The sequence below is a fragment of the Rhipicephalus sanguineus genome, chromosome 2, assembly GCF_013339695.2.
Source record: "Rhipicephalus sanguineus isolate Rsan-2018 chromosome 2, BIME_Rsan_1.4, whole genome shotgun sequence".
Lineage (NCBI taxonomy): Eukaryota > Metazoa > Arthropoda > Arachnida > Ixodida > Ixodidae > Rhipicephalus > Rhipicephalus sanguineus.
The window spans coordinates 120,658,922-120,686,484 of NC_051177.1; the positions used below are offsets into that span (position 1 = coordinate 120,658,922).

Sequence of the window (27,563 nt, forward strand, 5' to 3'; positions counted from 1 at the left end):
GAAATGAACTCGCTCGCAGTATTTTTGGAACCTGCAAACGAGGTGCAGCTTTAGAAATAAATGGTGGGATAGCGGCATGGACTCAGTGGCAATGCCGTTCTGCAGCTCTAAACACGAGATCGGGGCTTGATTTCCGGTTGATCAGAGCTGAATACGAAAAACTGTCGTCGTCCGTGCTTTTAGAGCGCGTTAAATAATCACGAGTGGCCGAAATTAATCCTCGGACATTCACTAAGGCGTCCCCTTATAACTGACTATATATGCAGTTCTCGAACGTCAGGACCCATAATTATTTTTTTAAGAACAAAGGAGCACATTGCCGTTGAAATGAGAAGACGACCGTGTTTACGATGCTCATCTTTTCCTTTGTTCGTTTCCTCAAACGATAACATTTGCTAGATATTGAAAAGCTTGGCCATATGTGGGCTCACTCTTCGCTCAAAGAATATATATTGTCTCCGGGAAGACGCAGGACGACCGGACCAGACAACGGCCGCAGAACCGTTTATTCTGCAGTGTCTGCCTGGGCTCCAAACACGAAGAAGAAGAAAAATAGGGACGATGATGATGGCTATATACAAGTGAGAACGATGACGCACGTTTAATGTGCTTACAATATATATTGTAGCTGCTCTGCCGAAGAACCTGTTCTTTTTCTCTTTTTGTTTTCCCTCCTCGGCCATAATGAATCATCATCCGCAGCATTAACAAAGTGTGCAGCTGCGTAGCTGTTCGTATTGCCTTACAGACGCGTCTTGGATACTTCGTTACTTCGCAAAATGATTAATTACGGCGTAGTGGGTACTTCGCAACTGTAGTTGCAGTATGCATCCTAGGAGAGTTTACAACGGCAAATGTCACGCGTACAGACGTCCCTTTACTCGCGGCACGGTTGACGTGTCCATCGAGAAGCGAGGCATGTCAAGCGAATCAGAAGGCGATGAGAACGGGGCCCGATTTCACTATCGCGTTCCGCCCCTGAAGGCGAAGCTTAAGTGTCCTCCAAATTTTTCGTTCTAATCAACCACTGCCTAAGCATCAGAAACCTCACGCGCGACAGCAGGTTCCCCGAACATTAAAAAAATAGTAATAACAATAAATGAAAACAAAAAGAAAAATTAACAAGTGAAAATTTATACATAACGAAACATTAAACATATTTACTTGGAGAACCCGGAATTGTTTCGGTGACATCGGTAATGGCAATTAAGACGCTTCAGTACGCGCACAGAGGATCAACATAGGTTTGCTTTTATTGATCTCTTTTTTTTCTTTTTTTTTTTTCACTGCTCAATGGGTCTCAGCTTCAAGATGTGAATGTCGTGGCTGGAGAAATCCGGGTGTTGCTCCTTGCTGGGCACCTCTTCGATGAGGAAATGTTGCCGACAACCCTGTAGCCGAGGAGAAAGAAATACGGTTAAATTTTCACTATTCGACAAATTACGAATTAGGAGGAGAAACCATGCTCCTTTGAGGACGATGTCTTCCTCCTTAGCCTTCTCAAACACACATTCTGCAACTGTCTGATTTCTGAACGAAACAAACCGCAATAAACGAAATACAATGAACAAAAAAAAAATAGGAAACCTTTCAAAATTACTACAATACGAAAGATTGTTTATCAAATCTCAATCTAGTGACTTAGCTTGCTGTCATCTTTTTTCCCTTGGTTCCTCGAAAGGCATACTAACTAACTAACTAACTAACTAACTAACTAACTAACTAACTAACTAACTAACTAACTAACTAACTAACTAACTAACTAACTAACTAACTAACTAACTAACTAACTAACTAACTAACTAACTAACTAACTAAGTATAGTCGGATACAACTTTAGAAGTCTGCGGCATTTCCTTCTGAAAGGCGGATGCACACAAGCCTGCATCAATGGGCGCGCACTCCAGAATGACGTCATGAGCCAGACGGCCGCTGACCCCGCCTTCGGAGAATGTTGCTAAGTGCATGAGCGGGACAATTGATTCTGTGCGGAGGCGATCGTCTGCCGCGCTTCGGTCATCTGGGCGGGGCCTCTCCGGAATTCCCAAGTTGTATCCGACTGTAACTAATTACATACATACATATAAGCGCGTCATGCAGGTTGCAGCACAGTGCATGCGTCGTTATTGCCTAGGACAGCTATTACAAGACCTGCCATTTTATTCTCTCTTTTTTTTTACATATATTTCTGACCACATCCATCTGTGGCCTTTGTTTCCGCCCTCCCCTCTCGCTGCAGAATAGCAAGCAGGCGAATATAGGCTGGCTGATCATTCTGCTTTGAATAAGGAGCTTTCTCTCTCTCTCTCGTTATTGCCATTGTGCGCGACGTAGCTAACTGAAGCCGCATTTAAATCTAACTCCGGTTGGCCACGTATCAAATTGCGCAGATACTGCCCAGGGAAATGAATGTATCGGCTTAGTAACGTTGGCGAACACGCACCCGGAGGAAGCGGGCGACCGCCGCCGAGTTCGCATCGTTGTCCCTGTCCTCGTAAGATACGAGCATCTCCGTGTTCGGACCGCACAACTCTGTCATAGTCTTCAGCAGCGGGTCCACAGCCTGCGACAACAGAACGCGCAATATATTCCGGACAAGATTAGCGTTATCAATTCCAACCTTTAACGTGCGGCGAGGTGCGGGCTCGATACTCGACATGCAGAAAATCGAAGACTGAACTTGGGTCCGAGTCCGAGCTAGTCGGCAAGTTGACATCTTGATATAGAGCGCAGAAAAAACACAGACAATGAAAAAAAGAAAAAAGACGCACAGAGTGCTCACAGAAAAACGGAGCAGCAGCAAGAACAATGACAGGAACAACGAGCAGAAGAATAAGACCAAGGACGACAGCCGTAAATGCAACAGCACCGGCCCCGTAGATAGAGCGATGGCCACGTTTGACAATTGTGGAGATGGCGCATAAAAATTGGGGCGACCTTGCGACGTACCTTGCGCTCGAGAAACGAAGCAACCTAAATGAATCCAAGAGACAATTAAGCCAAGGGAAGCATGGGGGACATTACTTGTTATTTTTAACTGTATAGTGTATTAGTTATGACATAAATGTAACTGAATTACAGTGGATGAGAAACCTCCCTCGCCGTCGGTGGGACCCGAACCCACAACCTTCGAGTTAAGCGTAAGATGCTCAGCCAATTGAGCTACGACGGAGGGCCTCCCCCGTCCACATTGTTGGGCATTACTGAACAAAGTGGACGAGACGACGCCTTCTTAGGAAACACACACACACACACACACACACACACACACACACACACACACACACACACACACACACACACACACACACACACACACACACACACACACACACACCGCAGAGCAAAACAGCGTTGACGAGAAGCTGGCTTCACTGCACATAAAGCTACAATGTGGCGAAGCATATTTTCTGGCATAAGAAACGGAGCAGTGGATTCGGCCCGCGTGTGGTGTTGGCAAGCGTGAATTTTGGGAATCGGCGTAGGTCGTAAGGAAACGTTCGACGGCAAATCTAACGTTGTCTCTCACGATGCGCGGCGAATGCGTGACATTCGCAGCTAATAAGAGTAGGAAAGAGCATGTCGCGTGCGAACAAAGATTACACCGGAGCGGCTGTCCAACTTTGAGTGTGAGGCAGGTCGGGCACTAGCCTAGCATATCTCCAATAAATCCAACATCGCGGATGTCGCAAAAATAGTAGACGGAAGCATGCGGTATATGTAACACTTTGTCAACCGCAAGACATTGCGTTCATTTTGAAAAAAAAAAGAAAAAAGAAAAAAAAAACTCGGGTGCTTTCTTCTGTATCGAGCTTTCTACTATTTTAGGCGGACTCCTAATGTATAATTCTAGAATAAGCTACACAAATTAATTCGCTCACAGTATCTTGGAAAACTGCGAACGAGGTGCACCTTTGGAAACAAATGGTGGGATAGCGGTAGTGACTCAGTGGCAATTGCGTTCTACAGCACGAAACGCGAGATCGCGGGCTTGATTTCCGTCTGATCGTGGCTGAATGCAAAAAATTGTCGTCGTCCGTGCTTTGAGTCCGCGTTAACCCATATATGGCCAGTGTCCTACATACAGGACGCTTCTTCGATGCACTCTAACTCGCTATTTCTTTAGCTGATGACTAGCGCCACCTACAGCACATCAAGCAGGCCTCATTCTCAACGCGTGCAAGCCTATAACATTGCTTGCTTTTCATGCTGCCACGTGCCGACCGCTCTCTCCGGGCAAACGCGTGTTTTGTGTGAAAGGCGTCATGGAGAAGAAGAAGTGCAGTGTCGGTGTGCACGTGAAATGTCTCAAGGCTTACCACACCCGCACATAGCACCCCTAATGCCCAGTGTCCTATATGTATATGACGGCTTGAAAAACAGTGTTGCGTTTACCTGACAGTAAATAAAGAACTTGTTCTTTCTTTCGAGAGTAAAAGTACACTTTTTGTGAAAAAAAAAATATTTGTTTTTTTTTCATTTTTTTATGAGTTTCGGCATATATATGGGTTAAATAAGCACACGAGGTCAAAATCAGTCCCGAGATTTTCACTAAGGCGTCTCTTTAAAACTGACTGTGCAGTTTCTAAACCCCGTCATTATTTGTTAAGACAAAGGGGAACACATTGCGGTTGAAATTAGTAGATGCCGCTCTTTTCCTCTGTTCATTGCTATGAACATTAACTTTGCCAGCTGTTGAAAAAATAATCCACATATGTTGGCAGTATTTGCTGACAGAAATACTCACGCCATTACAGTCTACAAAAAAAAAAAAAGCTTTCTGCCTTTTTTTTTCGGCGTTGAATGTGCCGACCGCCATCATTATCAGTTCGTCAATTTCACAACTTTAGCGATCTGCAAGCAAGTCAAGAATTAATACTGCTGAAGTGTGATTTCAGACGCTCGTAGCTGCTCGGTCGAAGATTGTGTTTTTCTTTTTTTATGTTTCTTTCTCAACATTCTTGATTTCTGCGTGTGAACAGGGACCGCTACATGACGGTTTTGAACGCAGTGATGAAGTTTCGTTTTACACCGGTCCGTGCAACAGCGTCAATACATGCACACGCGTACCCGACACGTGAACGGTAAGCTGAATAAGGCGAGTTTCTGCAGGAAATGCAAACAGAAACCTCAACGTAAAACACAGCATGGTTCGTGTCTATAGATGGCTTGCACCAAAGTCACGGAAACCGCGTATGTTGGAGCACCAGCATGTGGAGACGCGACGCTAGCGATGCCACATTAATGCTATCAAAACATCACATGCAGGTTATTTCGTTATGCGCACGCGCAGAGACGCTCCTGCCATGTCGTTTTCATATTGTCGCAATTCGTTTGTCATCAAAACCACCATCGTGGAGTACCAGTACATTCAGAAGCGGCGTCCATGACGTCACGTACAAGGTCTATTCTACTGTTCTTTTTAACGCGATAGCCTTAGATGCCTCAGTCAATGCGAAAAAAGCCCGTCGGCGTCAACACAAATGATGCAAAAAATAACAGTGTGATGTCGTCACCCTATGACGTTATCATGGCGTCGCGGGTCTGAAATTTCTGACATCACGTGACGTCACGTGATGACGTCATCACATGACATCGTCGCTTAGTCAAAGGCGGGCCGATCACGGAGGCAGTGCAAAACCAGGTACGGTGCAGAAAGCCTTTCGATTTGATCAATACAATCGACCGAGAGGGAAAAGAAGATGGCTTTCGCCTTCGAGTAGTCTTAGGCGAATGCATAAGGGACCATCTAATTTTTTTTTACTTTTTCAAAGAATGGAATCGATCGTTAAAGAGATACTGAACAAAATTTCTGCCGCCAAGATTTTCAACCAAACTGAGAGATTGGCTGCTGAAATCGGTAGACAGAGCCTTCAATTCAGGCAGAAACTAGAGGAAAATAATGGATTCAATGCGTTTTTTTTTTTTTTCACAAACTACTGCGTCTAGCAGCCGCGCCGTGAACTAGAGGAGGTGACGTTTGGTGACGTTAAGTACACCTGAAACTGGCATGCCAACAATTCTAGCCTTCGCCCGCGTCTCTCAACCCGCTCAGCTCTCCCTACGATTCCCAGAACCACTAAACACGGCCGCCGGATGAAAGATGGCCCGTGCGCTTTTTCATCCAGCGGCCGTGCCACTACGAACAGCACCGGCAGCGAACGATGCCCTACGGCTGGGGTAAAGCATCAGCGCTTTTGTGGAAGGGGGAGAGTGGGATGAAAGGAGAGGTGAAGAAAAGAAAGAGGAGGAGGACAGGAATACGGGCACCCTGCATGCGTCTCGGTGAATGTGACGTCACGGCTCGCACTCGCGTGCAGCCGCCGCACGCTGACAGTCCACCAAAAATACAGGCAACTGTTCAAAAATACGTGAAATAAATCCTGTTTATCGGAACAGTCGCGTCTTCCGAGTAGAATTTCGATGTTTTCGTCAGTTTTTCGAATTTTTGTTCAGTAACCCTTTAAATAAAACGTGGAACAGTCTACACCTGCAGCAGTAGCGCTTTTTTGTCTTTCGTTACCTTGTCGTAGTAGACGCATTCGCTTATGAGCATGACATCGGGGGCGACCATGTATGTGTCAGGTGGGGCGCCCCACTCTAGCGTCCTGACGGATGCCTTTCCTCTGAGGCGGTCACGGTTTTCTTCGAGGTTCTTCTCCAACAGAGGCACAAACTGCGGGAGGTCGGTGAGCAAGGCATCGTTCCTGCGAAATAGAATCACGCGTAGAATATTCTGTCAGCTCCGAATGAACTGGACAGAGAGAGAGAGGGGATGAAACAAAAAAAAATAAAATAAAAGAAAGCGTGAGGATGACATTACATGTGTGCACATGGGTTGGGAGTGGGAGCGCCGACCTCTAATAATTTAAAGGGGACGCTTCATACCTTTCTTTAGTCGGACATGTCCGTTCATTGTTTAAAGAGCAGGGTTATGGCCATGCATGTTTTTGACGATAATGGCGGGCCGGAACCCCTGATGTTGTGTTCCATGAGCTGTTTAATACCAACCTTTACCCCCGGAAAAACGGAAACCTAAGGCAGGCCGTTGTGTGAAGCGTACCATGCATCGTTCCATTCTTTTTTTTTTTTTTTTGCATCCATTGCGAAGCTTCTTTTCTGTCAGACTCAACCAATGTGTGTGTGGAGGGGGGGGGGGCGGGAGGGGGGGAGGATGGGATGGAGGTCCTGCGGAGAGAGTCGCCCATCCCGCCGGAATACATAAGGGCACTCGTGACCATACATGATGCCGGCGCAAGATGGAAAGTATGACACAATCAATGACAACGCAGGTAGCATAATTCTTTGGAAGATAGAGCGATCGACGGCTTTGGCACACATGAAGATCAGCGTGTGAAAAAGAACTGCGTACCAATCTATAAGAAATACGCCATTGCCGCAAGAAGCAGAAGCAAACTCACGCGTGAAATAACTGAGGCCGAAAAGATAGATACTTTAGGTGATAAGTATGTGTCAAAGCCGTCGATCGCTCTATCTTCCAAAAAAATATGTAACATGCGTGTTCATCGATTGCAGGCACGTAGGCAAGGAGGGAAAGGCCGCCCCCCCCCCCCCCGAAATTCGTCCAGCCTTCTCTATTCCCGGGCAACCTTTTCTTTTTGCCATGGAAAGACTTTCTCTCGAACAATTAGGCCTTGCCCCCCCCCCCCCCCCCGGAAAAAAAAAATTCTGGCTACGTGCCTGATTGATTGTGTCATACTTTGCCTCCTGCGCCGGCGTCATGTACCGATCCCTACTATAGGTCAATGGTGTTGACTTACTGATGTACTCGTCGAATGAAGCTTAGGTTAGAACTCCAGTTTTCGAAAAGCAGGACCGGTGCGCGAGCGGCATAAGGACCACTGATTGATTGATTGATTGATTGATTGATTGATTGATTGATTGATTGATTGATTGATTGATTGATTGATTGATTGATTGATTGATTCTCAGAAGTACAGAAAGTTGAGCCATGAGCTCAGCTTTCCAGGTGGAATTCTTGCTTTACTGATCGATTCAAGCGCAGCTCAGAGCTCAATTTTACGACAAGTGGAGGCCTCCGACTAGCGGCATACGAGCTGTTGACGGGTTGACTGATTTACTGAAGCCTATAGAGTTACAGAAAGTTGAGTTTAAGAGTAAGAGCTCAACATTACGTGTTGGGCTCCTGTTATTTCTCTTACAAGGCATGCGTGATGGTTGTTCACCGATAAAGACTGAATCAGACCCACACAGACACTGCCAGAATTAGTCACGATACAGTGAGCCAAAACGAATATTTCAAGGCGACATTGATACCCCTCTTGCGCCTTTTCTGGCTTTTTAAACTCTGCTCACGGCGATGGTGACTTTCCTGCTGTCGCGTAACACTTAATATTCTTCGTCAGTAAGCCCATCAAGACCCATGGTAGACTACGTTAAAAATAAAAATGAAGTGGAATACAGAAAAAAAAAACGCTCCCCGTCGGGGAATCGAACCCCGGTCTCCCGCGTGACAGGCGGGGATACTGGCCACTATACTAACGAGGACAGGGTACAACCGGCACGTACTAACGCTTTAGTGTGGCCCTTGGCATCGGTCTGCCCAGAAGAAAAAAAGATACTAAGAACAAGAAGAATATGGCTTTCGCTTTTGACTCGTCTGAGGCGAACGCATAACAGACCATTAACAGACAATGACGTTTTAATTACCCGATTTGAGGCGCCAAATCCGCTATATGATTACAATATGCGTCAAGCTATTGAGGAAGAGTCAACATTATCGTACTTTTGACTACCTTAGGTGGTGGTCAAAATATACGAGCACCTAAATCTGGAAGAACACCATAGGTCTCTTCGATTTGGCTGTAAAGGGCACAGAACGGAGCTGAAAACTTAACGTTTTTTTTTCTTCTGGAGTAAAATAGATTTAATTGAAGTAAAGACACTAGGCCAACGCTAAAAAAAAAAAAAGAGTAAAGGTTGTTTTGTTTTTTTCGAGCCTGGTGGCACATTTGTCACCGCCCCGTTATAAAGGGGACGCTCATAGCATCCATCCATCCATCCACCGGCGGAACCAGTTCAGCGGGTGCAGCACCGTCGTCCTCGTTTTGCTGGTGCCGCGCGCGCCCGCTGCACCGGTTCCCTCGTTTTGTCAAGGTGCAAGCGTAGTTCTGCACGAGTTCTCTGCCGGCCTGCACTCGCTCAAAAGGAGGTGCAAAGAAGTGCAGCATGGCGCCCTTCCTCCTCCCAAGCTTGGAGCAGACGACGCTGCGTGTTGTTGTTCAGGGCGTGCAAAAGCAAGTTAAACTGCTGACTCTGACGGGTAATTTTAGCCACGTCTTTTCGGCAGCTATTAAGGCGGACCTTTTACATGTCTCGTGAGCAGAAAAATTCACCGTACATGACGGCAATATGAATGATACAAAAAAAAGTAATAAAGATGTGGCGCGATTCGCGATGCTGCTCTCTCAGTTCGCCTTTGCGAAATCGTGAAGCTGATGCGATAGGAAGTCTTCTAGAAATACTTTTGAGTTTAAAAATGTATTCATCAGGCGAGCGTGCGTATACATGTGTCTTAATGGTTTACAAGAATTGTCACATTCGTTCCCTATAGTCTAGCGTGAAGTGGCGACGCCAGTAAAACCCTTTGAACACAAATTTGCGAGCATACACTTTCCAAGATAGCTGAACATTCGCGTCAAGTCGTCTTAGCGTCGGTCAAAGGACCTCAGATACTTTCGTTTTTTATTGTTGTATGGCCTCGCACACGCTTTCATAGAAGGCCGAAACCAGCGCAATTTTCCGCTGAACCAGTAAAACGCCTCTAGATAGTCTGAACAGTCTCTTGAAATTACACTCATGGAACCTGCCGACGACGTTCTCGTACCCGGGAACAGGAGTTACATCTTCACGTACCAACATGCAGGCGACAAAACACATACACCGTCAAACTATGGTCCCTAGTCAAACTCCTCCTCGGAGTCGCTGTGAGGATCGCCATTGTCCGAATCGTCCTCGCTGCAGAGTCGAGCAGTTCCATACGGCAGCTACGAAGAGTGCCACCGCGGCAGTGTTTTGGTAAACAACACCAGCGATACACGCCGCATCGGCTGTTCGACCAAGACGGCCTGCTCTTGCATCTTCGGTGGTAGCCGCCGCGTGGTAGTGTCGCCAGTGTCGCGGCTGCACCGGCTGCACCTGCACTTGCTGAACCGGCGCAGCACCGCTTCGCACCGCCACGGCACTTTCCAGAACTAGTGCAGGCAGTGCAAGCCAAATCGAAGAGACCTCATGGCCGTAGCTTGGGGAGGGGGGGGGGGGTTGAGGAGTTGCTGCCCCCCCCCCCCCCCCCGAAATTCTCTCATGCTTTAACTTTCCGGGTTGGTTGGTCGGTTGGTTGCAAAACTTTGTTGAGGTCCTGCAAGGCGCGGGTGATACTAAAATATTTACACGCCTTCACAGCGACCACGAGTTTCCAAAGTTAGCCGTTCTACATCTGTTGGCCGCCATGTTTAGTCCGCGATTTAAGAGTGATTGGAATTTTCGTGAACCGACGTTCACATATCCCGAATATATATATGAACTACTATGCGTCTTGACCAAGTGCACCGCTGCATCTCTTTAACGGTTTGCAAACGTCAGGCCTTGGTTCCTCTGTTAATTTCGTCCTCTCTGAACATATATTGGCGCAGCCATGGGTTAGCAAAGACAACTGGAAGGGTCGCCGTAGCCTTTGGCAAGGTTTGTCGAATGTCTGTCCATGCTGTTCGTAATAAGCGAGATTTCGAATTAAGCGGGGCCGTTATGGGTGGACCCGCTTAATACCTCGGGGAGACAGTATACGTTCCGTGAACTCATAACCTGTATACAGTTCAGCTGTAGAAACTAGTGATCGTTATGTTACAAACATTTAAAATACGAACACGGACAAAATTCGAGGAATGAAATTATGAGGAACGAAATTGTGAGGGATGTACTCGCATCAGTCAGGCTCCAGCGCTTGACGAGCCTCGAATGCTGCTTGCACGTCAACTATGATGCGCTTGAAGTTGCACACGCCGATTATAAAAATTCAGTGGTAGCCTATATAGCAGGTAATGACTCGCGCAGCTAAGCTCAAAGACGCGTGTTCGGCTCCCAGCTTCGGCGGCCTCATATGGATGGGGCGAAATGCAAAATTAATCCGGAGTACCTCCACTACGGTGTGCCTCATAAATATATCGTGGTTTTAACACGAAATGCCCCAACAATAACTTGAAACAAAAAAGTGAAAAAAAAAAAAAAACTCACTCCCCGTCGGGGAATCGAACCCCGGTCTCCCGCGTGACAGGCGGGGATACTGACCACTATACTAACGAGGACTGATGCACCTCGCCACTTACTGACCATTTGGTGTGGGCATTTACCGCTTTTTGTCTTCGTACTAGCGCTGATGCATCGTGCTGTTCGTGCTAAACGAGCTTTCGCTTTAAGTGGGACCTTAAAACAAAATCTAGAACAGACTTTTACTGCACTTGGGATGTTTTACGCTCCGCTCCGTGAGGTTAACAAATGTACTACGTACAGTACAGCCCCGCCAGGTGAAACTGAAACGAACAAGGCAGTTATTGGCCTTCTGACGCAAACTTATACGTGATACGGAATTTTGGTTGAAATAAACGTGTAAGCATTTGTAGGGCCAGTCAGAAATATTTACAAATATGAGTATATGACGTATCGGTCGGGGAATGTTTCTTGCCCGAAATATGCTCTTCAAGTTGCAGACATTTAAAAGTGAACAAGAAAACTATAGATTAAATTCAAAAGAGAGAAAAAAAAAAAAAAAACACTCCCCGTCGGGGAATCGAACCCCGGTCTCCCGCGTGACAGGCGGGGATACTGACCACTATACTAACGAGGACTGGCAACAAGCGGTCTTTAAGTCTAATAAAAAACACACACTCACCCAAAGCTGGCAGTAATGATGCCGACGATACCCGTTCCCGAGCCCAATTCCAGAACATTTTTCTTCGCATCCCATTCGCCCACACAGTTCTTGTGGTCGATGTATTTACCCAGCACGAGCGCGCCGTCCCACACGACGCAGCCCACGTCGCCTTCCGTCCACTGATGTATGGCGAGCTCGACATCGGTCGAGTCTAAATGCACAGTGCGTACGAACGTGGACGCGTTCATCGGGTACTTCGAAGGAAGAAACGAACGAAATTACGCTATGATATGGTCGCTCTCTCTTGTTTCGCTCAGCTGACCTGAAACGCCTGAAACTTGGCGCGCACGCACGCCATGCGGGTAGCCGCGGTAACAAAGAGCATTGGTATCCGGTTTAGTTTGAAACCAACCCGTGCGTTTATTACAAGAAACTTCTGCGTTCTTTCTGAAAATTTCGCGGTGTTGTAAGCGTGGCTCGCAAAAAGCGTTGGCTACGGCTCCGCGGCTGAGGCCGATGCAGCTGACGTGTAAACTACGTGTGCTGCGGCCAACGGCCACGACCGTACGGCTTGCTGTGTCAACATAAACTAACGCGAGGGGTCTCTTCGGTTTTCAGACGACGATGAGGCGAGGCGAGTGTGCGTGTAAGTTTGTTTGGAACTTCTACTTTTATGCCTGAAAAGTGCGTTACGATGAGTTCAGCGTTTGCGGCGGGCATCGTGAAAGACCACGGATGCTTAATGCACTTGTTTCGGCGCCGCGCCGGCCGGCGATAAACTATTTTTTGCCGGTATTGACACGTGGCGTTATGCATCGCGAGAAACACTTGCCGGTGTGTCGTGTCCGCCAACTTCGCCGTTCCTAGAGATCGATTTCATTTTGACAAACTGCCTTTTATCTTTTACGGGAGTTAACGAAATCTACTACGACATCTTCAGCGCCTCACGGTTATGCTCGTCTTTCGCTTAGGTACTGGCTCCTGATACTAGATAACGGCACTTTCACTGAATATCCTGAAATGTCGCCGTTACGCGTTCGTCTAGCCCGTTAACTATGTCGTCGTTTCATACGTCGCACAGGCTGTAGTGCTCAAACTTCGTGGTTGTTTACTGTCAGAACGTTCGGACTTCGCCGATCGAACCGGTTCTGAGTGCAGGCGTCTTGTGGGTGGGAGTGCGTTTAAATTGCCTTTCGGGGTGAGAAAACTGTGAAACAACATTAATAGCTTAATTTCTTACAGAAAGTATTTAAAGCGTAAAGGTTACAGTTCTTAAGAGGACCAACTTAAAGGCATTCGCTTGCTAAATTTGAAAGCAATACGCAGAACTGATTGATGAGATTGCCGCGAATTAACCAACCGCTTTGCAAGAAGTTGTTGGTCTTACTGTCTCAGCTGTCGGTACCCGAAACTAAAGTTGCATTAGTAATTATCAGAACACATGATCTGTTGTAGTAAATGATCTGGTGTACGCCTTGCTTACGTGTGAGAAATGACTCACATTTAAGGAACTTTATGCACGTCGTCCCACCTGCATCCAGCGCTCAGCTTTTCGTGCCTTGTGAAACCTCCAATTGTATGCACGTGCCTGTCTGTGCCTTTCAAGATTCTCATTTCTATCAAGGTCTTGCTCTTAAGGTCAAAGTTTGTACCAAAGGCTGCCTACCAGGAAGGAAAGAGGTAGTGGCCAAATTCCAATTATGCACGTTGTGTTTTGTCTTTGAAATTTTACCATAATTCCTCTGATCGTAATAGTGCAGCTGTATTGTCTTGAGTACTTAACAGTGCAGTGCCTGATAACGAATACCTGGACCTGGACTATGGTGCACTTGGAAGGAAATACGAAAGGACTATTCAAGTATTTCTTACAGCCTGCATTTTATGTGATGGCCTTTGCAGTTCTACGCTTGGGAACACCTCTGCCGTAACAGTGCAACAGTAGTGCCTTGAGTACTTATCAGTGCAACACCTGATAACAAACGTGTACACACACACACGATGTCACATACACAGTTTCTTATTGTGCTAGTACTCAAAACGTAGCAGCCACGAGGACAAAAGTGAACCATATTATCGCATACGCATCCTTTTACTTCCAAACCGTGGTTGTTTTTCACCACATTATCAGTTATCGATTTGTCTATTTGTTGCTATTTCTGTTGTGCCAGCCTTTGACCAAACGCTACATTCATAAACCTTGCTATATTCAGTTTAGTGGTGAGAAATTTCTAGGTATGGTTATGGTCGTGAGTGTGCAAATTGAATGTTTGGATTGTTTGGTATCCATAATATCAGCATATCGCAGGCAATCCTTGCTGATCCTGTTTTGTAGTGATGCCTTCTTGCACTTAGTCAGTGGTCAGAGTGATGGTCTGTTGAAGTTATCATTGGGGTCAGCTTGCCATGAGAGGTGGGTGATAAGACCGGAATAAGATGAAACAGAAGTCATAGCTACAAGATAGCAGCCTAGGCTAGCGCAGTACACAGTGTTATGCTTATTATTCAAAAGTAAAACGTGAAATCCTAGAAAGATTCAATGGGATAGCTAGATCATTAACAGTAGCATACGGTTACTGTGTAAATGGTTTCTGCATTCTTATTTTCTATGTCATTTAGCGCTACTTGTGGCTGGTTCGTATGTGTACAACCCTCCCTTTCCTGTTGCAGCATTACTTAGGCTTCTCCTGGCAGCTGTGCTAGGGGCCCAGCTATGCAGTGCCCTGTCACTCTCCACATATTTTGGTCCCGAAGACAAAGCCCGCCTCAAGAGCCTCTTCACGTCGCCCAAGGCCCTGGCAGACTTGCCGTCTGCGCACTACGCAGCTTACGGGTTGAACCTGCTGGGTGAGAAGATCACAAACCCCCAGGCAAGTTGACTGTAGGAATGGCAGTTACATAATACGGTGGTATGTCTTTTGGATGCAAGAAGCCGAGCGAAAGAGAAAAATTAGCGTATTGGTAAGCTAGCTTTCTCGAAGGTTGTGTGTAGGGTTTGCGTCGTATGTGTAGACAAGTGCCCACGCTGTCTGCTCGGGTGATATTTCAACTGTAGACAAGAAAATCGGACAACCTCCAACATTGCAACCTCATTATGATGCGTTAGTGGTGTATACTACTGGATTATGACCAGTTTAACCAAATTGAAAGTTTGTTATACTCAGACTCCAGGAAAGCACATTGCCTGTCCTTTTATTTTCTTTGCTCTATGTGCTAATTTGCGTATATGACACATTCTAAGCTGGGCATGCATTAAAAATTTTTTTGCTTCAAATAAAGATGTAATATAGGCCTTTCTTTCTTATTGTTACTTTATTTAATGCTTCTCTCGGACCAGATTGAATTAATCTATTAAATGCCAACTTGCATCCTTTGCTTTAGAAGACATCACTGTTGCAGTTATAAAAGCTGGGCTGTAATATGGGTGTTTGAAAGGGCTCAACTTTCGGAGTCTGTGATTTAACAGAGCCTTATGAATCCAGGGACGTAGCCTGAAGGGAATTATGGCTTTAGTTTTTGTTGGTGACAGTGCCATGAAAGAAATGTTGCAGGAGGCAAATAGCTGTGCTTTTTCTTTCATTCCATCTTTATTGTTTCAGGACTACTGCAAAGTTTTAAAAACTGTTGATCAAAAGAACCTCGAGGCCCTCTACCATGCGGCATCTGGCAGCAAAGCGCTCGGAAACTGTCCTGTAAGTTTTCTCACTGGTGAAATGTTTGTTGTACACAGTTTTGTAGGTACTTCACTAAATAGTCACTAAGAATTAATTATGTAACTCGGGAGAGTGTTGGATTGGTTCAGTTCATAGCACTAAGTGGTACAGTGCTAAACAAGGTGGGAGGAATGAGAAGAGACGAGGACAAGCACTTACTGCCAAATACATTTTACTGTTTGAAACGAGAAGTTGTATAGCATAGAGAGACTAAAAAAAAAGTTTTGTGACGTGGTAATGTCCTCAATTTATTTTGTTCGAATGCCTTGTCCCAAGAGCCGGCTGCTATAATGCTCATCTTGACCCGTCGTGGCAGCCTAGCAGGTAAGGTGTCGCCTTGCTTAGCTCGAGGACGTGGGTTCTGTTCCTGGCTGTGCTGGCCACATTTTGATAAGGGCGAAACACAAGAACACTCGTGTACCTTGATTTAGGTGCACATTAAAGAACACAACATGGTCAAAATTAATCCAAAGTCCCCCACTACAGCGTGTCTTGTAACCGTAATGCAATTTTGACAAGTAAATTCCAGTAAAATTTCATAATTACATTAGTGTTCCTGTTCACAGCATGTGCTGCCAATGTCGTAAGAAGCAGCTTTCCAGGCAGCAGGGCTCGGCTTCAGTTTTTCCATTCTCCTTGCTTACATTTAAGAACGTTTGCGTTTTTGTACTGCTGTTTGAAGTATCTAACACATGGAAGTATCAACGGTGACATCTAACGCAACCTTTTCTCTGAGAAGAGCTGCAGTAGCTCGCTAAATGGTTATTGTGAATGACATCCAATTGAGGGCACAGAAATGGCTGTTGTGAGATGTTTAACTATGCCCTGTGCTTCCTGCAATGCCAGCTAATTAACGTCTCTCTTATTCACTGTTACAGCTTGACATTCCAGAGGGCAAGGCAACGCTGCAGGCTGCTTTGAAGGAGGACTCATCCGTACCGCAGCTTTATCACGCAGTTCTGGCCCTCAAGGCTCTTGGTGTATCAGGTCAGTCTTAGATGCATTTGCCCCGCCACGGTGGTCTAGTGGTTATGGAGCTCAGCTGCTGACCTGAAGGTCGCGGGATCAAATCCCAGATGCAGCGGCTGCATTTTTGATGGATGTGAAAATGTTTGAGGCCCGTGTACTTAGATTTAGCTGCACGTTCAAGAACCCCAGGCAGTCGAAATTTCCGGAGCCCTCCACTACGGCGTCTCTCATAATCATGTCACGGTTTTGAGACGTTAAACCACAGATATTATTAATAGACCTCTACCGGCCTACGTCACTCACGCCCCGTGACGTCAGGTCACGTGACCTCTCGGCGCACGGTTGTCAAACACGGTTGGCAAAACACTCCCGCTACCGGCTCAGCGTGGTACAGTCACACGTTGTTTGGCGCACGTTCTTTTTTTTTCTTTTGAACCTTTGCCTTAATCTTTCGGTTCCAAGATTATTTGTGGTATGTGTCAAAGAGCATATAAATGTGTCGCGGACTGCGTGATGAAAAATTTGCCACGCTGCTGGCTGTTTACCTAGGAGAAGTGAACCCACGTGGTGGTCTGTGCGAGGAACAGCGGCATCGTCCTCGAAAATGTGTCGCGTTTACTGTGGCATGTACTGTGCGTTGAAAGGCAGCGACGATATCGGTTCACCTTTACGGACGTTGAAACTGACAATATTGCGTGTGTTATGTGCTGTGTGAATAAGGATGCATCTTGTTTGCGAAAACATTGGCGCACGTTGTGTGTAACAGGGCCATTTGCAGTGACCGGTTGTCGACGGAACATCAGGATTGGACATTTTATTTGACGCGATGATCTGCGAGTGCGTACCACGTGCGCACATCTCAGTGTTTGTGCTGTGTGCACAAAGAAAAAAAAATAAGTGCGTGATGTCCGGGCTCAAAGGTGAGACTACGCATGAGCTACCAGCGTGTTTTAGCATTGCGGAACATGCACGTATGGTTTACCACGGCGAATATCCAGAACCATACGCGTATCGCCTTTTATTGGAGATGTACGTCTTAATGGAAGCAGTCGAGATTCTTGTTTGTCATATTCTAGTTAGCTTATCTTTACGGCTAGATATTTATGAAGTGACATTTCGAGTTTGTGCACCAAGTCTAAAAAAGGGGAGTAAGTATGGAAACACGTTATAGGCATCAGATACAGCGAAATAACCGCGCAAGCGATTATTTAAAACTAAATTATTGTGTTTAACATCTCAAAATTGTTCAGTGGATTATGAGGAACGCCGTAGGGGAAGACTTCGCTTGAATTTTCACGGGGATTTGTTAACCGAACGCACGCCAATGACTAATGAGCGTTTCCTTCGTGTTTTTTTTTTCTTTAATTATCTCTGATCAGAATTTTGCGCCGCGTGTGTGAGAATCTAATTCGTGACCTCGCGCACAGTAGCTGCGAATGCTGTACATCGTTTAAAACTGCAGTGCAGATTTCGCGACAGAAACTGAGTACGTTCACATCCATTCCATGCTAATATTTCTCCAAACACCAGTCGTCGTGAAAATGTACAACGTTCGCTTTCGAGGAGCATAAGATTTTTTTATGGCTGCCATCCACGACGAGCAAATCATACGTTGACCTAACGGAATCGTTCATTACAGGCAGTAACTCTTCCTTCTAACAGCTGTGAGTTCACAAAATAGCAATTTGCAAAAACTTCTATCGAAGTAACGCAGACACACGCAGCGCTGCTATAGGGGTATTCAGACGGGGGAGGAATGCTCAGGGGAGACGGGGAAATTGCGTATCACGTGACCGCGACGTCACGGATTAGCGAGTGGGCGTGAACCCCCCGCGCCTCCTCGGAGGAGACGGGGACGTTTTCCCCGAAAGGACAAACGATCCCCCTGCGGTGGGGGATGTGGCGGAATTTCGGGCTCTTGTTTGGCCACATTGTTGCACTTGCTCCTGCAGAGAGCGGCAGTGGGTGTCCAGTCTGCAGCTGGATGGTCGTCTGCAGCTCGTCGTCAGCAGCTCGTCAAACGGGTGGTGCAAGCCACCAGAGTAGTCTAGTAACACTGGTCTCCCCCTCCGTTTGCCTCGTCCGTGTGAGTGGGGGGCATTTGTGGAGACCTCTCCTCGCGAGCTGACGTCACTAGGCTCCGCCTTTACCCCCCGAGCATTTCTCCTCCGTCTGAATACCCCTTATGGAGAGAGATCCCCGCCGGTGGAACTTTCTTGCCAACCAGCCCCATCTCCGAAGGCGGGACTTGGGGGCGGGACACTGCCAGTGACGTCACACTGTTTGCAAACAGGGAGAGGTCTATTGGATGCATTTGAAGTTGCATAGGAATAGCACAGTATCACTTGCATGCTACGAAATTTAGCACTGAAGAGCATGGTTGTCATGCGACAACATTAATGCTGTCGTGCTGTAGCGGTAGATCACACACTACCAGATACATGAGTTAAGGAGCTAGCTTCTTATCGAGAAAACTCGCATCCAAGCAAACAAGCAACACTAAAAAGAAGAGTGATGGTGGCATCACAATCATGAGGACTTGAATGGATGAGTACAGTCTATCCGATCTTTGCACATGCTACTATAATATTCAGGAGGGATCACTGGTGCTCGTGTGCATTTGAAAATACACAGCACTGTTTGTGGGATGTGTGCTACTGTGCCATTGTATACAAGACTCTTCGATATACAACTGGCGTCAACATTCAGGAACTTTCACATGCAGCAGCTCGGTCATGACTCGATAACGGTGATAAGCCGACTAAAAAACACTTTCTGGCCAGAAGCAAACCAATCTGAGATCAACGATATCCTCAGCGAATGCAACACCACCTGTGAGAAAGTTTCATAATAGAAAAAGAAAAAGACTGCCACTTGTCTCATTACATTTCAATTTTTTCAAATTACTTTCCCACAGAATGCAAGCAAACAGGAAACTGGCAACATCTGCGGAACTTATGTGATAGTAGCTTAAAGATTAAAGGCGCATTTACGGACAAAAATGAAGTAAGATTTCTCATTGTATTGTCAAGCTGTATTAACCACGAGTGCCATTTTTTGTGGAACGAATAAGCTGATGTGCACTTGCAGGAAAATAGCAGTTTGTCATTTAACTTACTGGATTGTCTGTTGAGTGGTAGTTCATTAACTTGTTCAAGCGTTAATTTGCTCTAGTCTATTAGCAATCATTTGAGACTGCATGTTAAATACATTATGACAAGCTCGGCACACATGTAAAATTGTGCCTAAGGCACTGTACTACTACATGTTCATGTGTATTTACCTTTTCTGTCCTTTAAAGTGGACTCTGCTAAGGTCAGCCAGCTGCTGCTTGCCGCCCTCAAGAAAGACGACAACATGGTCAAGTAAGTGGCACAGTTAGCACTCTCTACGCAGTAATAGGTGTGCCATTCGACACCTTTAATTTTTCGCATTTTCAGCAAAGCTGCCTGCAAGTATTGCGCATTTTTCAATGCATTATTCCTTTGTTGCTAAAGACAACAGAAAGACAAGAACGACAGGACTGTACACTAGTTAGGAGCTGACTTTTTTTTTCCTTTTTTTTTTAACACCAAAGCTCTATGCGACTAAAATCCGGTGGATTGCGCCCATAGACAAAAGATGTGTAGAAAAAAAATTTTTGGTCCCCCTCACCTGCTGTTCACCATAGGTTCCTCCTCGCCACTGCTGATGCCTCTCACCACTGCTGATGCCTCTCACAAATGTCGCGATACTCGACAGCGGCACTTCCCAACAAACGTTGTGCCCCTTTGTCTCGTGACGTAGAGATCGTGCTAGCGCTGTTATCAGCAGTTGCCCCTTGAACTCGCTATGGGACGGACACATGTCATTCGCTCGGAGGGAGTACTGCGGGAACTGAAGGAGCGCCAACAGAAGCGCGAATTGGCACGAAAACGACGTGAAGCCACTTTCACTGGCTTCCATCCTCCCAGTTAGTGGAAGGGCTCTGAATTTTTTAAAAATTCGGAACAGGCCTTACAGAAGGCATCAAGCAAGTTACTTGACTATTCGCGTCCTGCGTGTAATCTTAACAGAATGATCTCAAGTAATTGCGAAGCTTCTCAAGCATTGCGGCACTGTCTGCGCCAAGCGTTGCTAATATTTTTGTGGCTGAAACCTGAATACATCAAAGTAAAGTTTATAAACACACGTGGCCTGGATGCGAAAATGCTCGAGGCCCGTGTGATTAGATTTAGGTGCAAGTTAAAGAACCCCAGGGGGTCGAAATTTCCGGAGCCCTCCACTACGGCGTCTCTCATAATCATATCGTGGTTTGGGGACGTTAAACCCCAACAAATATTATTATTGAACGCGCGTGGAAATACTGACACATTGTCACCGTTACCGTCACTGAAGCACTCCGACATCAGTTAACAGACACTTGGTAATCTCTCGGTCAAGCCTGAAACAGTCCATGTACCTTGTCCACGATGGCCAGTGACAGTGGGCTCGCACACAACTTTTCGTTATACGAGATGTGTTTATATTAGGGGTGTGCGAATATTCGAAATTTCGAATATTTTTCTAATAGTGTTTGCTATTCGATTCGATTCGCACTGGAATTTTACTATTCGAACTTCCCAAAAACAAATACAGTCAACGTCCGATTGAAAGTGACCTCTTCAGATTTTCAATATGCTTCACCTCATTACACTCTCGTATTGCGGCAATGCTGCCTTTCAAGCTCCGTTACAGTCGAACTTTGCCAAGAGACAGTCAACGTCCACTTGGAAGTGGCCCCTAGATTTTCAATATGCTTCACCTCATCACACCTCGGTATAGCGGCAAAGCTGCCTTTCAAGCTCCGTTACAGTCGAACTTTGCCAAGACACAGTCAACGTCCGATTGGAAGTGGTCCCTAGATTTTCAATATTGACGCAAGATACATTCAGATTACGCGCCCCAGCAGTTGCTACGCCCTCCACGTCGTCTACGGCGTGCGTGGGAAACAGAGGAAGCAAAGCGTCGATGGAGCACGCCAGGATCACCGCTGACAACTCAGGCACGTGCGAACTGCACGGGACAAGAAAAGAAGAAGAGGTGCCGAACTCTGGTGAACAAGAGGAAGGCGTTCCTGCTGGATAGACACAGCCATTGTTTTATCTAACTTGTTTGTTTATAGGGCACAAGTTCGCCCAGTTTAAGCTATTAATTAAAGTGTGCTTCTTGACCTTTGCGTGACAATATGCTTCACCTCATTACACTCCGGTATTGCGGCAAAGTTGCGTTTCAAGCTTCGTTACGGTCGAACTTTGCCAAGACACAGTTAACGTCCGATTGAAAGTGGCCCTTAGCTTTTCAATTTGCTTCACCTCATCACACCCCGGTATTGCGGCAAAGCTGCCTTTCAAGCTCTGTTACGGTCGCAAATGGATCAACTCAAGAAAACGCTGGTTCCAATATGGAGATGAAAGATGTGGCAGAGGTGGGGGCTCAATTAATGCTGTTTTGGACCTGAAATTTGGGCAGGAAGTCCGAAAAATCGGAAGCCGAAGCTTTTTAGCATCCAAAATTTCAGATGTTCTTATATATCGACGTCTACGAGACAGATTTGGAACTCCGGACTTGAAGGGAGCACATCCTTGTCCGCCACATCAGTTGGGCTTCCACAGAAGTTGAAAGAGGAGGAGAGGCTGAGGAAATGGCAACTTTGCCTATCATGTGTTAAGTGTTGTCAGCAACACTTTGGTTGCACCAAATCATGTACATAAATAGAAATCGGCCTCTACATTGCCTCATTCTTGATAAGACAACTATGAAACACCACCCCGCCTGCGCTTCATCAACCAGCAAAAAGAAACACTTTCATGTTGCTATCTCATAAGAATATGCTTAGGAATCCTCTCTAACTTTTTTTTCTGCAATTTCACTTCGAAGTATTCAAAAAATATTCTAGAAATATTCTAGAAATATACGATAAATATTCGAAAAATATTCGATTCGATTCGCACTCACACTTCAATATTCGAATTCGCTTCGCAACCAAAATTTTGCTATTCGCACAGCTCTACTAAATAGGCCTAAAACAAGGCAAAACAGGAACCCACCAACTTATTCTCAGAGAGCTCCTTGCATGAGGAACAGTTTGTGTCGCCTACAGCATACAAGTTCCTCACCATCAAACTAAAGAATACCGATTGGACCATTGAGTTTGTCAGTGCAACAGAATGTCTGTTCTTCTGTTGAATCCTTCTGCTCTTCGCATTCATTTACCTTGTACTATATATATGCAGCCTGGGCTACGCTTTCCACGTGGCTTCGGTCTTGGGTGGAAACCTGACCCCATTCATGGACCGCATCGAGGATGCCATCGTGCAAGCTGACGAAGTCGGCACTGACCTTCTTCAGGTGAGCGTGCCTGCTGATGAGTACGTGTGCTGCGTGAAAAATCTTGTCTGTCTTCCTGTGTCAAGAACATGGTCTGTTTGGATCTTAGTCCTCAGATATGCGAACTTGTTTGTTCCGAGAATGACTAAAATGCTGCCTGCAGATACGTGAGGGACAATTGTTGGTTATGTATAGATTACTTCCATTGATTACTATCGTGAATATAAAATGAATACAAAATGTGGTAAACATTATGTGAAGGACATAGATGACTGGACAAGGTCTCTGCCACCCCCCCCCCCCCCACCCCACCCCAATTCATGCATTTAAGACAGTTGACAAGGTGGAACATCAGAATGACGGCAGTTGACTGGTGGCCGCTTGCAGTGGGACTAGTAGTAGTAACGACCCTCACATTGCCTTGAAGGCGAAGTGTCTGAAGTGCTAAATTGAGTGATGGTTATCTTACATAGAAAGGAAGGAAATTATTGAGACTGTATGCTGCAAAGATCAAGGGCCAAAGTGGGCTCTTGTCAGCAACATGAACTTTTCAAACACCGTGCCAAGTGTCACTTTATCTTCTAATGAATGAAGGAAGGGAATTTTCGAGGGCTTGTTTCTTTACAAGTTAAAAACAGTGCTAAAAAGACAGGACAAGAAAGGACACGAGACCACGGCGCTGACTAACCAAATGTGATTTATTCCTTCAGTCAGCATAAATATACTTCACCACTATTGGAATGCGCACTATTTATGCTGACTGAAGGAATAAAACGCATTTGGTTGTTATTCAGCGCCGTGATATCGTGTCCTTTCTTGTCCCGTCTTTTAGCGCTGTTTTCCATTCACAATCGTGAACCAAACAGCCCAAATGTGTACCCTACTACTCATTTCTTTGTTTGACACAGGGACACTAAAGGCAAATAACAACTTATGTCAGAGTGAAAGCTCAATGTATGACAACGTCTAAAACGGCAATATTATCAACAGCAGTGCCCTAGTTACCGAGAAATTAAGCTAAATGTATCACACGATGAGCGCCACGAGTGGCACATTTTGAAAATGATCCCGATGACGTATGAGAGTCTGCCTACAATTATACACTAGTAATCAAACTAGCAGCAATAAAAAAAGAACCTTCCGTGCTTCAAGAGACGTAATAAAATGCTGCTTGTTCGTTTCTGTTTGATTCATGGAAAAAAGAACCTCTTTGGCGTTGCCATGGGGGACGCCGCATGTGGTTCAAAGGTTCCGTTTTCGCCGAACTGTGCTTCGCCCGGCGCCCTGCTTCGCTCACACGGTCGTGTCTCAGTGGTAGTCTAGGTATCGCGTACTGCCGCGTGCGTTTTGCGCGCTCGTGAAAGTCGCTCTGACAGAAAGTTCGACAAAATGCCGCATGCATGTGATGTTGCCGGATGCCCGATTGGCGGCGTACACGCGGCGGTGCACGTCTCCAGTGCACGCCGCCGCGCAGTAAAGGCGGGCAACGTTGGGCACGGCAGAAGTGACGTGTGAAAGACTGATTTCAGGCGGGTGATTTGAAGTTCGCTAATGCGATGCGGACCACTAAAACGTGATTTTATTTCAAAATAAGCACTTCCTTGGCATAAAAGTAGCACTACGACGTTTCTGGACCGCTATTTCAACAATCAACGTCGATTTAATATTTGCCTTTAGTGTCCCTTTAATGAAAACCTGCCGAAAATGAAGCTAAGGCAGGTATAGGGGATGTTAACTGCACTCTTTCAAGTGCATTGTAGTAATTACAATATAAATGTGAAGAAAGTAAAGTGGACGAAAAGACAATTTGCTGCTGGCAGGGACCGAACCTGAGACGGATCCGAAGGTCGCCGGTTCGGTCCCTATCAGCGACAAGTTGTCTTTTCGTTTACTTCCTTTGCATCTACATCACAATTATTACAATACACTTAAAACAGCACAATTAATGTCCCTTATACCGTTCCTGGCTTCATTATCTGCTGGCTTTCATTAAGGTTCTCTTCTAATGGACACATATGCCTTAAATTTGTTCGCCTAGTATGCATGTTGTGGTTCAGTGTGTGCCATGCTCGCAACAGACTGCCACCCAACGCATTCAAGGTCGTTCAAGATCCATGCAGTGAATTGTATAAGTTATCTGCTGTTGTGTGTCCATGATAACAGGGCATCCAAGCCGACAGACCAAAGCGAAAATGATCTGCATAGCTGAAATTGTATACCATATTTACTCGATTCTACCGCGCCCTCGATTGTAACGCGCACCCGTTTTCCGCGACCAAAAAAAAAAAAAAGTAAAGTAATACATCGATTGTAACGCGCACCCATTTTTCGTGAGAGAAAAGAGCAAAAAAAGTCCGTAGGAGTCAAACTTCGCACATTCTGAAGAACAAGTATTTGGGTTTTGAAGAACTAAAGTTTCAAAAAAGTAAAACACAAAGTCAAAAGGTGGGCCTTGCCGCTAAAACTGTCACCACTACGGCGGCGATAAGAGTCGCATAATGGATCAGTCCTTGTCGCTGTCAACGCTCTTCAATTTCGGGAAACCGGCCCTGCTTTGGTCCACAGAAGCCTTTTCGTGAAGCTTTGCTGTAAAACATCTTCTGCTTCTGTTTGCGCCAGTCTCGCATGCACGTTTTGGGAACTCCGAACGACCGCGATGCGGCCTGATTTCCGTCAGTCTCTGCACATGTAATAACCATTCTTTTAAATGCGGCATCGTGGTGCACTCGTCGAGTATTTGGAGTCGGCACTCCCATGCCGTCGATGCGAACGCAGAACGGGATGACAATCTCCTCAGCACACGTACGAACTGAAACAATAATGGCAGAAATGGCCAAGGTGCGTAGGAGGCGGCCATTTTGAAATGCCGATGGCAATATGATAACCGAGTTTCTTTTTTTTTTTTTTTTTCGGTACTCGATTCTAACGCACATGCCATTTTTGGACTCGTTTTACCGGAAGAAAGGTGCGCGTTAGATTCGAGTAAATATGGTACATGGCTTAATTTGCGTGGAGGTGTGATTTGTGTGGAAGAACACGCAGAATGTTCTGTGTGGGTCATAATTTCATAGTGATAGGGGTTTCTTTTAGTGAAAGGGTAAATGATTTTGCAACGATTTATTGGAATTACGTAGCTGAACATTACAAGGCACAAGTGTTTTGGCAGGTGCGTGACGTGAATGAAATTGAGTGCCCGTCTTCTGGTGCAGGTTTCTGCTGTGTGGTTTTTCACTTGACTTACCCGCTTATTTTTTGCTCCAAGGCTTGACTTTTGCTGCTTCTTTTTGGGTACGCAGTTTGAGGGAGGCCTCAGTGTCACCGCTACAATCCTGAGCGGCGTGTATCGTCTTGCCGAAGCTGCCAAGAAGGCTCCAACAGTCACTAAGGCATGTATTTCTAGTGTTGTTTAACTTGACGATGTTAAAACGATTGATCTGCTGTGCTTCCTTAAGCCGAGGCTGAGCGATTGAGACTTCTTTGTTGCACGGTATCACACTGTCGTGCCAGCTCCATCTACTATTTAAGTACTGTGCTAGCTGACGAATCATAGTGTCTGTGGACTTCAATGCAATGTTTCAAGCTTTCGTGGCAAAAGCTAGCGCGTGTGTAAATATTACAACCAGAGGAGCAGCGAGTTGGTGCATAGCTTGACGAGGTTAAAAAGGGGAAAGTCTGGGGCTCTCTTCTTCTGTTTTTCTAAAGCTTTTGCCATTGTGCCCCTTTATCATGTCAATTTATGATAGGAACACCAAAATATGCAAATCTTAAAAGGTTTTTCACCAATGCCACTTAAATTTCAAAAGCAGAGGAAATTCAGCGTTTTAAAACACAAAGTTTGTTGTACAGAAAGATATTGATATGTGGCATCAGTTTTCGTGATCGATCACATTTAGTGGCGCTTAATTTTTCCATAAGGCAACGATCAGCGTGGTAAGCACCTGTAGTAGAGGTGAGCATCTGGTGTTGCACCATATTCGCAGACTGAGAATCACGTCGACGTAAAGTTTGCTTTCCCAGTTTTAACCTGTTTCTTTTTTTTCTGGTTTATCGTAATCTCTCATTGTGCACTTCCATAAGTACTTCTGAAAGTAAGCAGTTGGGATCACGTCCCGAAGTAACACAACTTATGCAAACGCATCTCGTAAACAAAGAAAAACTGCCATTCTTTGAATCAGTGGCAAGGGAGCGTTAGAATTACAGCATGGTTGCTTTATGGCATGGTGTGAATTTTCCGATAATACAGCCCAACTGTTTTGTTTTCTTTTCTTTTTGTTTCCAGGAGCAAGTGCTCAAGTTTGCCAACTACCTGCTATCCCGCAAGAACGTCCAGCCAGTCAAGGGAGCGGCCCTTTTGTACGACGTGCTCAAGCTGCTCGCAACAAACTCGGTAATTGAGCATCGCATTTTTTTTAATTCAGCGTATTGTCCCTTTCAGCCCATTTTACAGCGAACCTGTGTATGACTCGGATCCCAGGATCTCTGAGAGTGCGTTGACAGGAAATTCTATCAACCGAAGCGAAAAGTGCCCATCTCCAGTGAAATTACGCATGCAAGATTAAATGATTTTGCTGGGTTCTTTTATAAACGCTTGGCTAATTACAAGATAAGAGCTGCGTATTCCAGTAGAA

General features: G+C 45.7%; 2 protein-coding genes and 3 non-coding genes across 5 annotated transcripts in view; 1 reads left to right on the top strand and 4 right to left on the bottom strand.

The window, feature by feature from the left end:
- Window positions 1–1,256: 1,256 nt before the first annotated feature.
- LOC119383596 (protein N-lysine methyltransferase METTL21D) lies at window positions 1,257–12,235 on the bottom strand. Its single transcript, XM_037651841.2, has 4 exons — window positions 11,927–12,235; window positions 6,524–6,707; window positions 2,444–2,563; window positions 1,257–1,391 (listed from the first exon to the last, which is right to left on the bottom strand). The coding sequence occupies exons 1-4, from the start codon at window positions 12,154–12,156 to the stop codon at window positions 1,284–1,286; spliced, it is 642 nt and encodes a 213-aa protein (XP_037507769.1). The 5' UTR covers window positions 12,157–12,235; the 3' UTR covers window positions 1,257–1,283.
- On the bottom strand, window positions 8,458–8,529 carry Trnad-guc (transfer RNA aspartic acid (anticodon GUC)). Its single transcript has one exon. It is a non-coding gene; the product is annotated as a tRNA-Asp (tRNA).
- On the bottom strand, window positions 11,271–11,342 carry Trnad-guc (transfer RNA aspartic acid (anticodon GUC)). The gene has a single exon. It is a non-coding gene; the product is annotated as a tRNA-Asp (tRNA).
- On the bottom strand, window positions 11,810–11,881 carry Trnad-guc (transfer RNA aspartic acid (anticodon GUC)). Its single transcript has one exon. It is a non-coding gene; the product is annotated as a tRNA-Asp (tRNA).
- Window positions 12,236–12,299: 64 nt separating the features above from the next.
- Window positions 12,300–27,563, top strand: part of LOC119383595 (dolichyl-diphosphooligosaccharide--protein glycosyltransferase subunit 2) — a 49,406-nt gene continuing 34,142 nt past the window's right edge. The window contains exons 1-8 of the mRNA XM_037651839.2: window positions 12,300–12,554; window positions 14,576–14,775; window positions 15,505–15,597; window positions 16,497–16,605; window positions 19,889–19,952; window positions 22,842–22,956; window positions 26,232–26,321; window positions 27,215–27,322. Coding sequence (XP_037507767.1) covers window positions 12,533–12,554; window positions 14,576–14,775; window positions 15,505–15,597; window positions 16,497–16,605; window positions 19,889–19,952; window positions 22,842–22,956; window positions 26,232–26,321; window positions 27,215–27,322 — 801 coding nt within the window. The 5' untranslated portion in view covers window positions 12,300–12,532. The remainder of the gene's footprint in view (window positions 12,555–14,575; window positions 14,776–15,504; window positions 15,598–16,496; window positions 16,606–19,888; window positions 19,953–22,841; window positions 22,957–26,231; window positions 26,322–27,214; window positions 27,323–27,563) is intronic.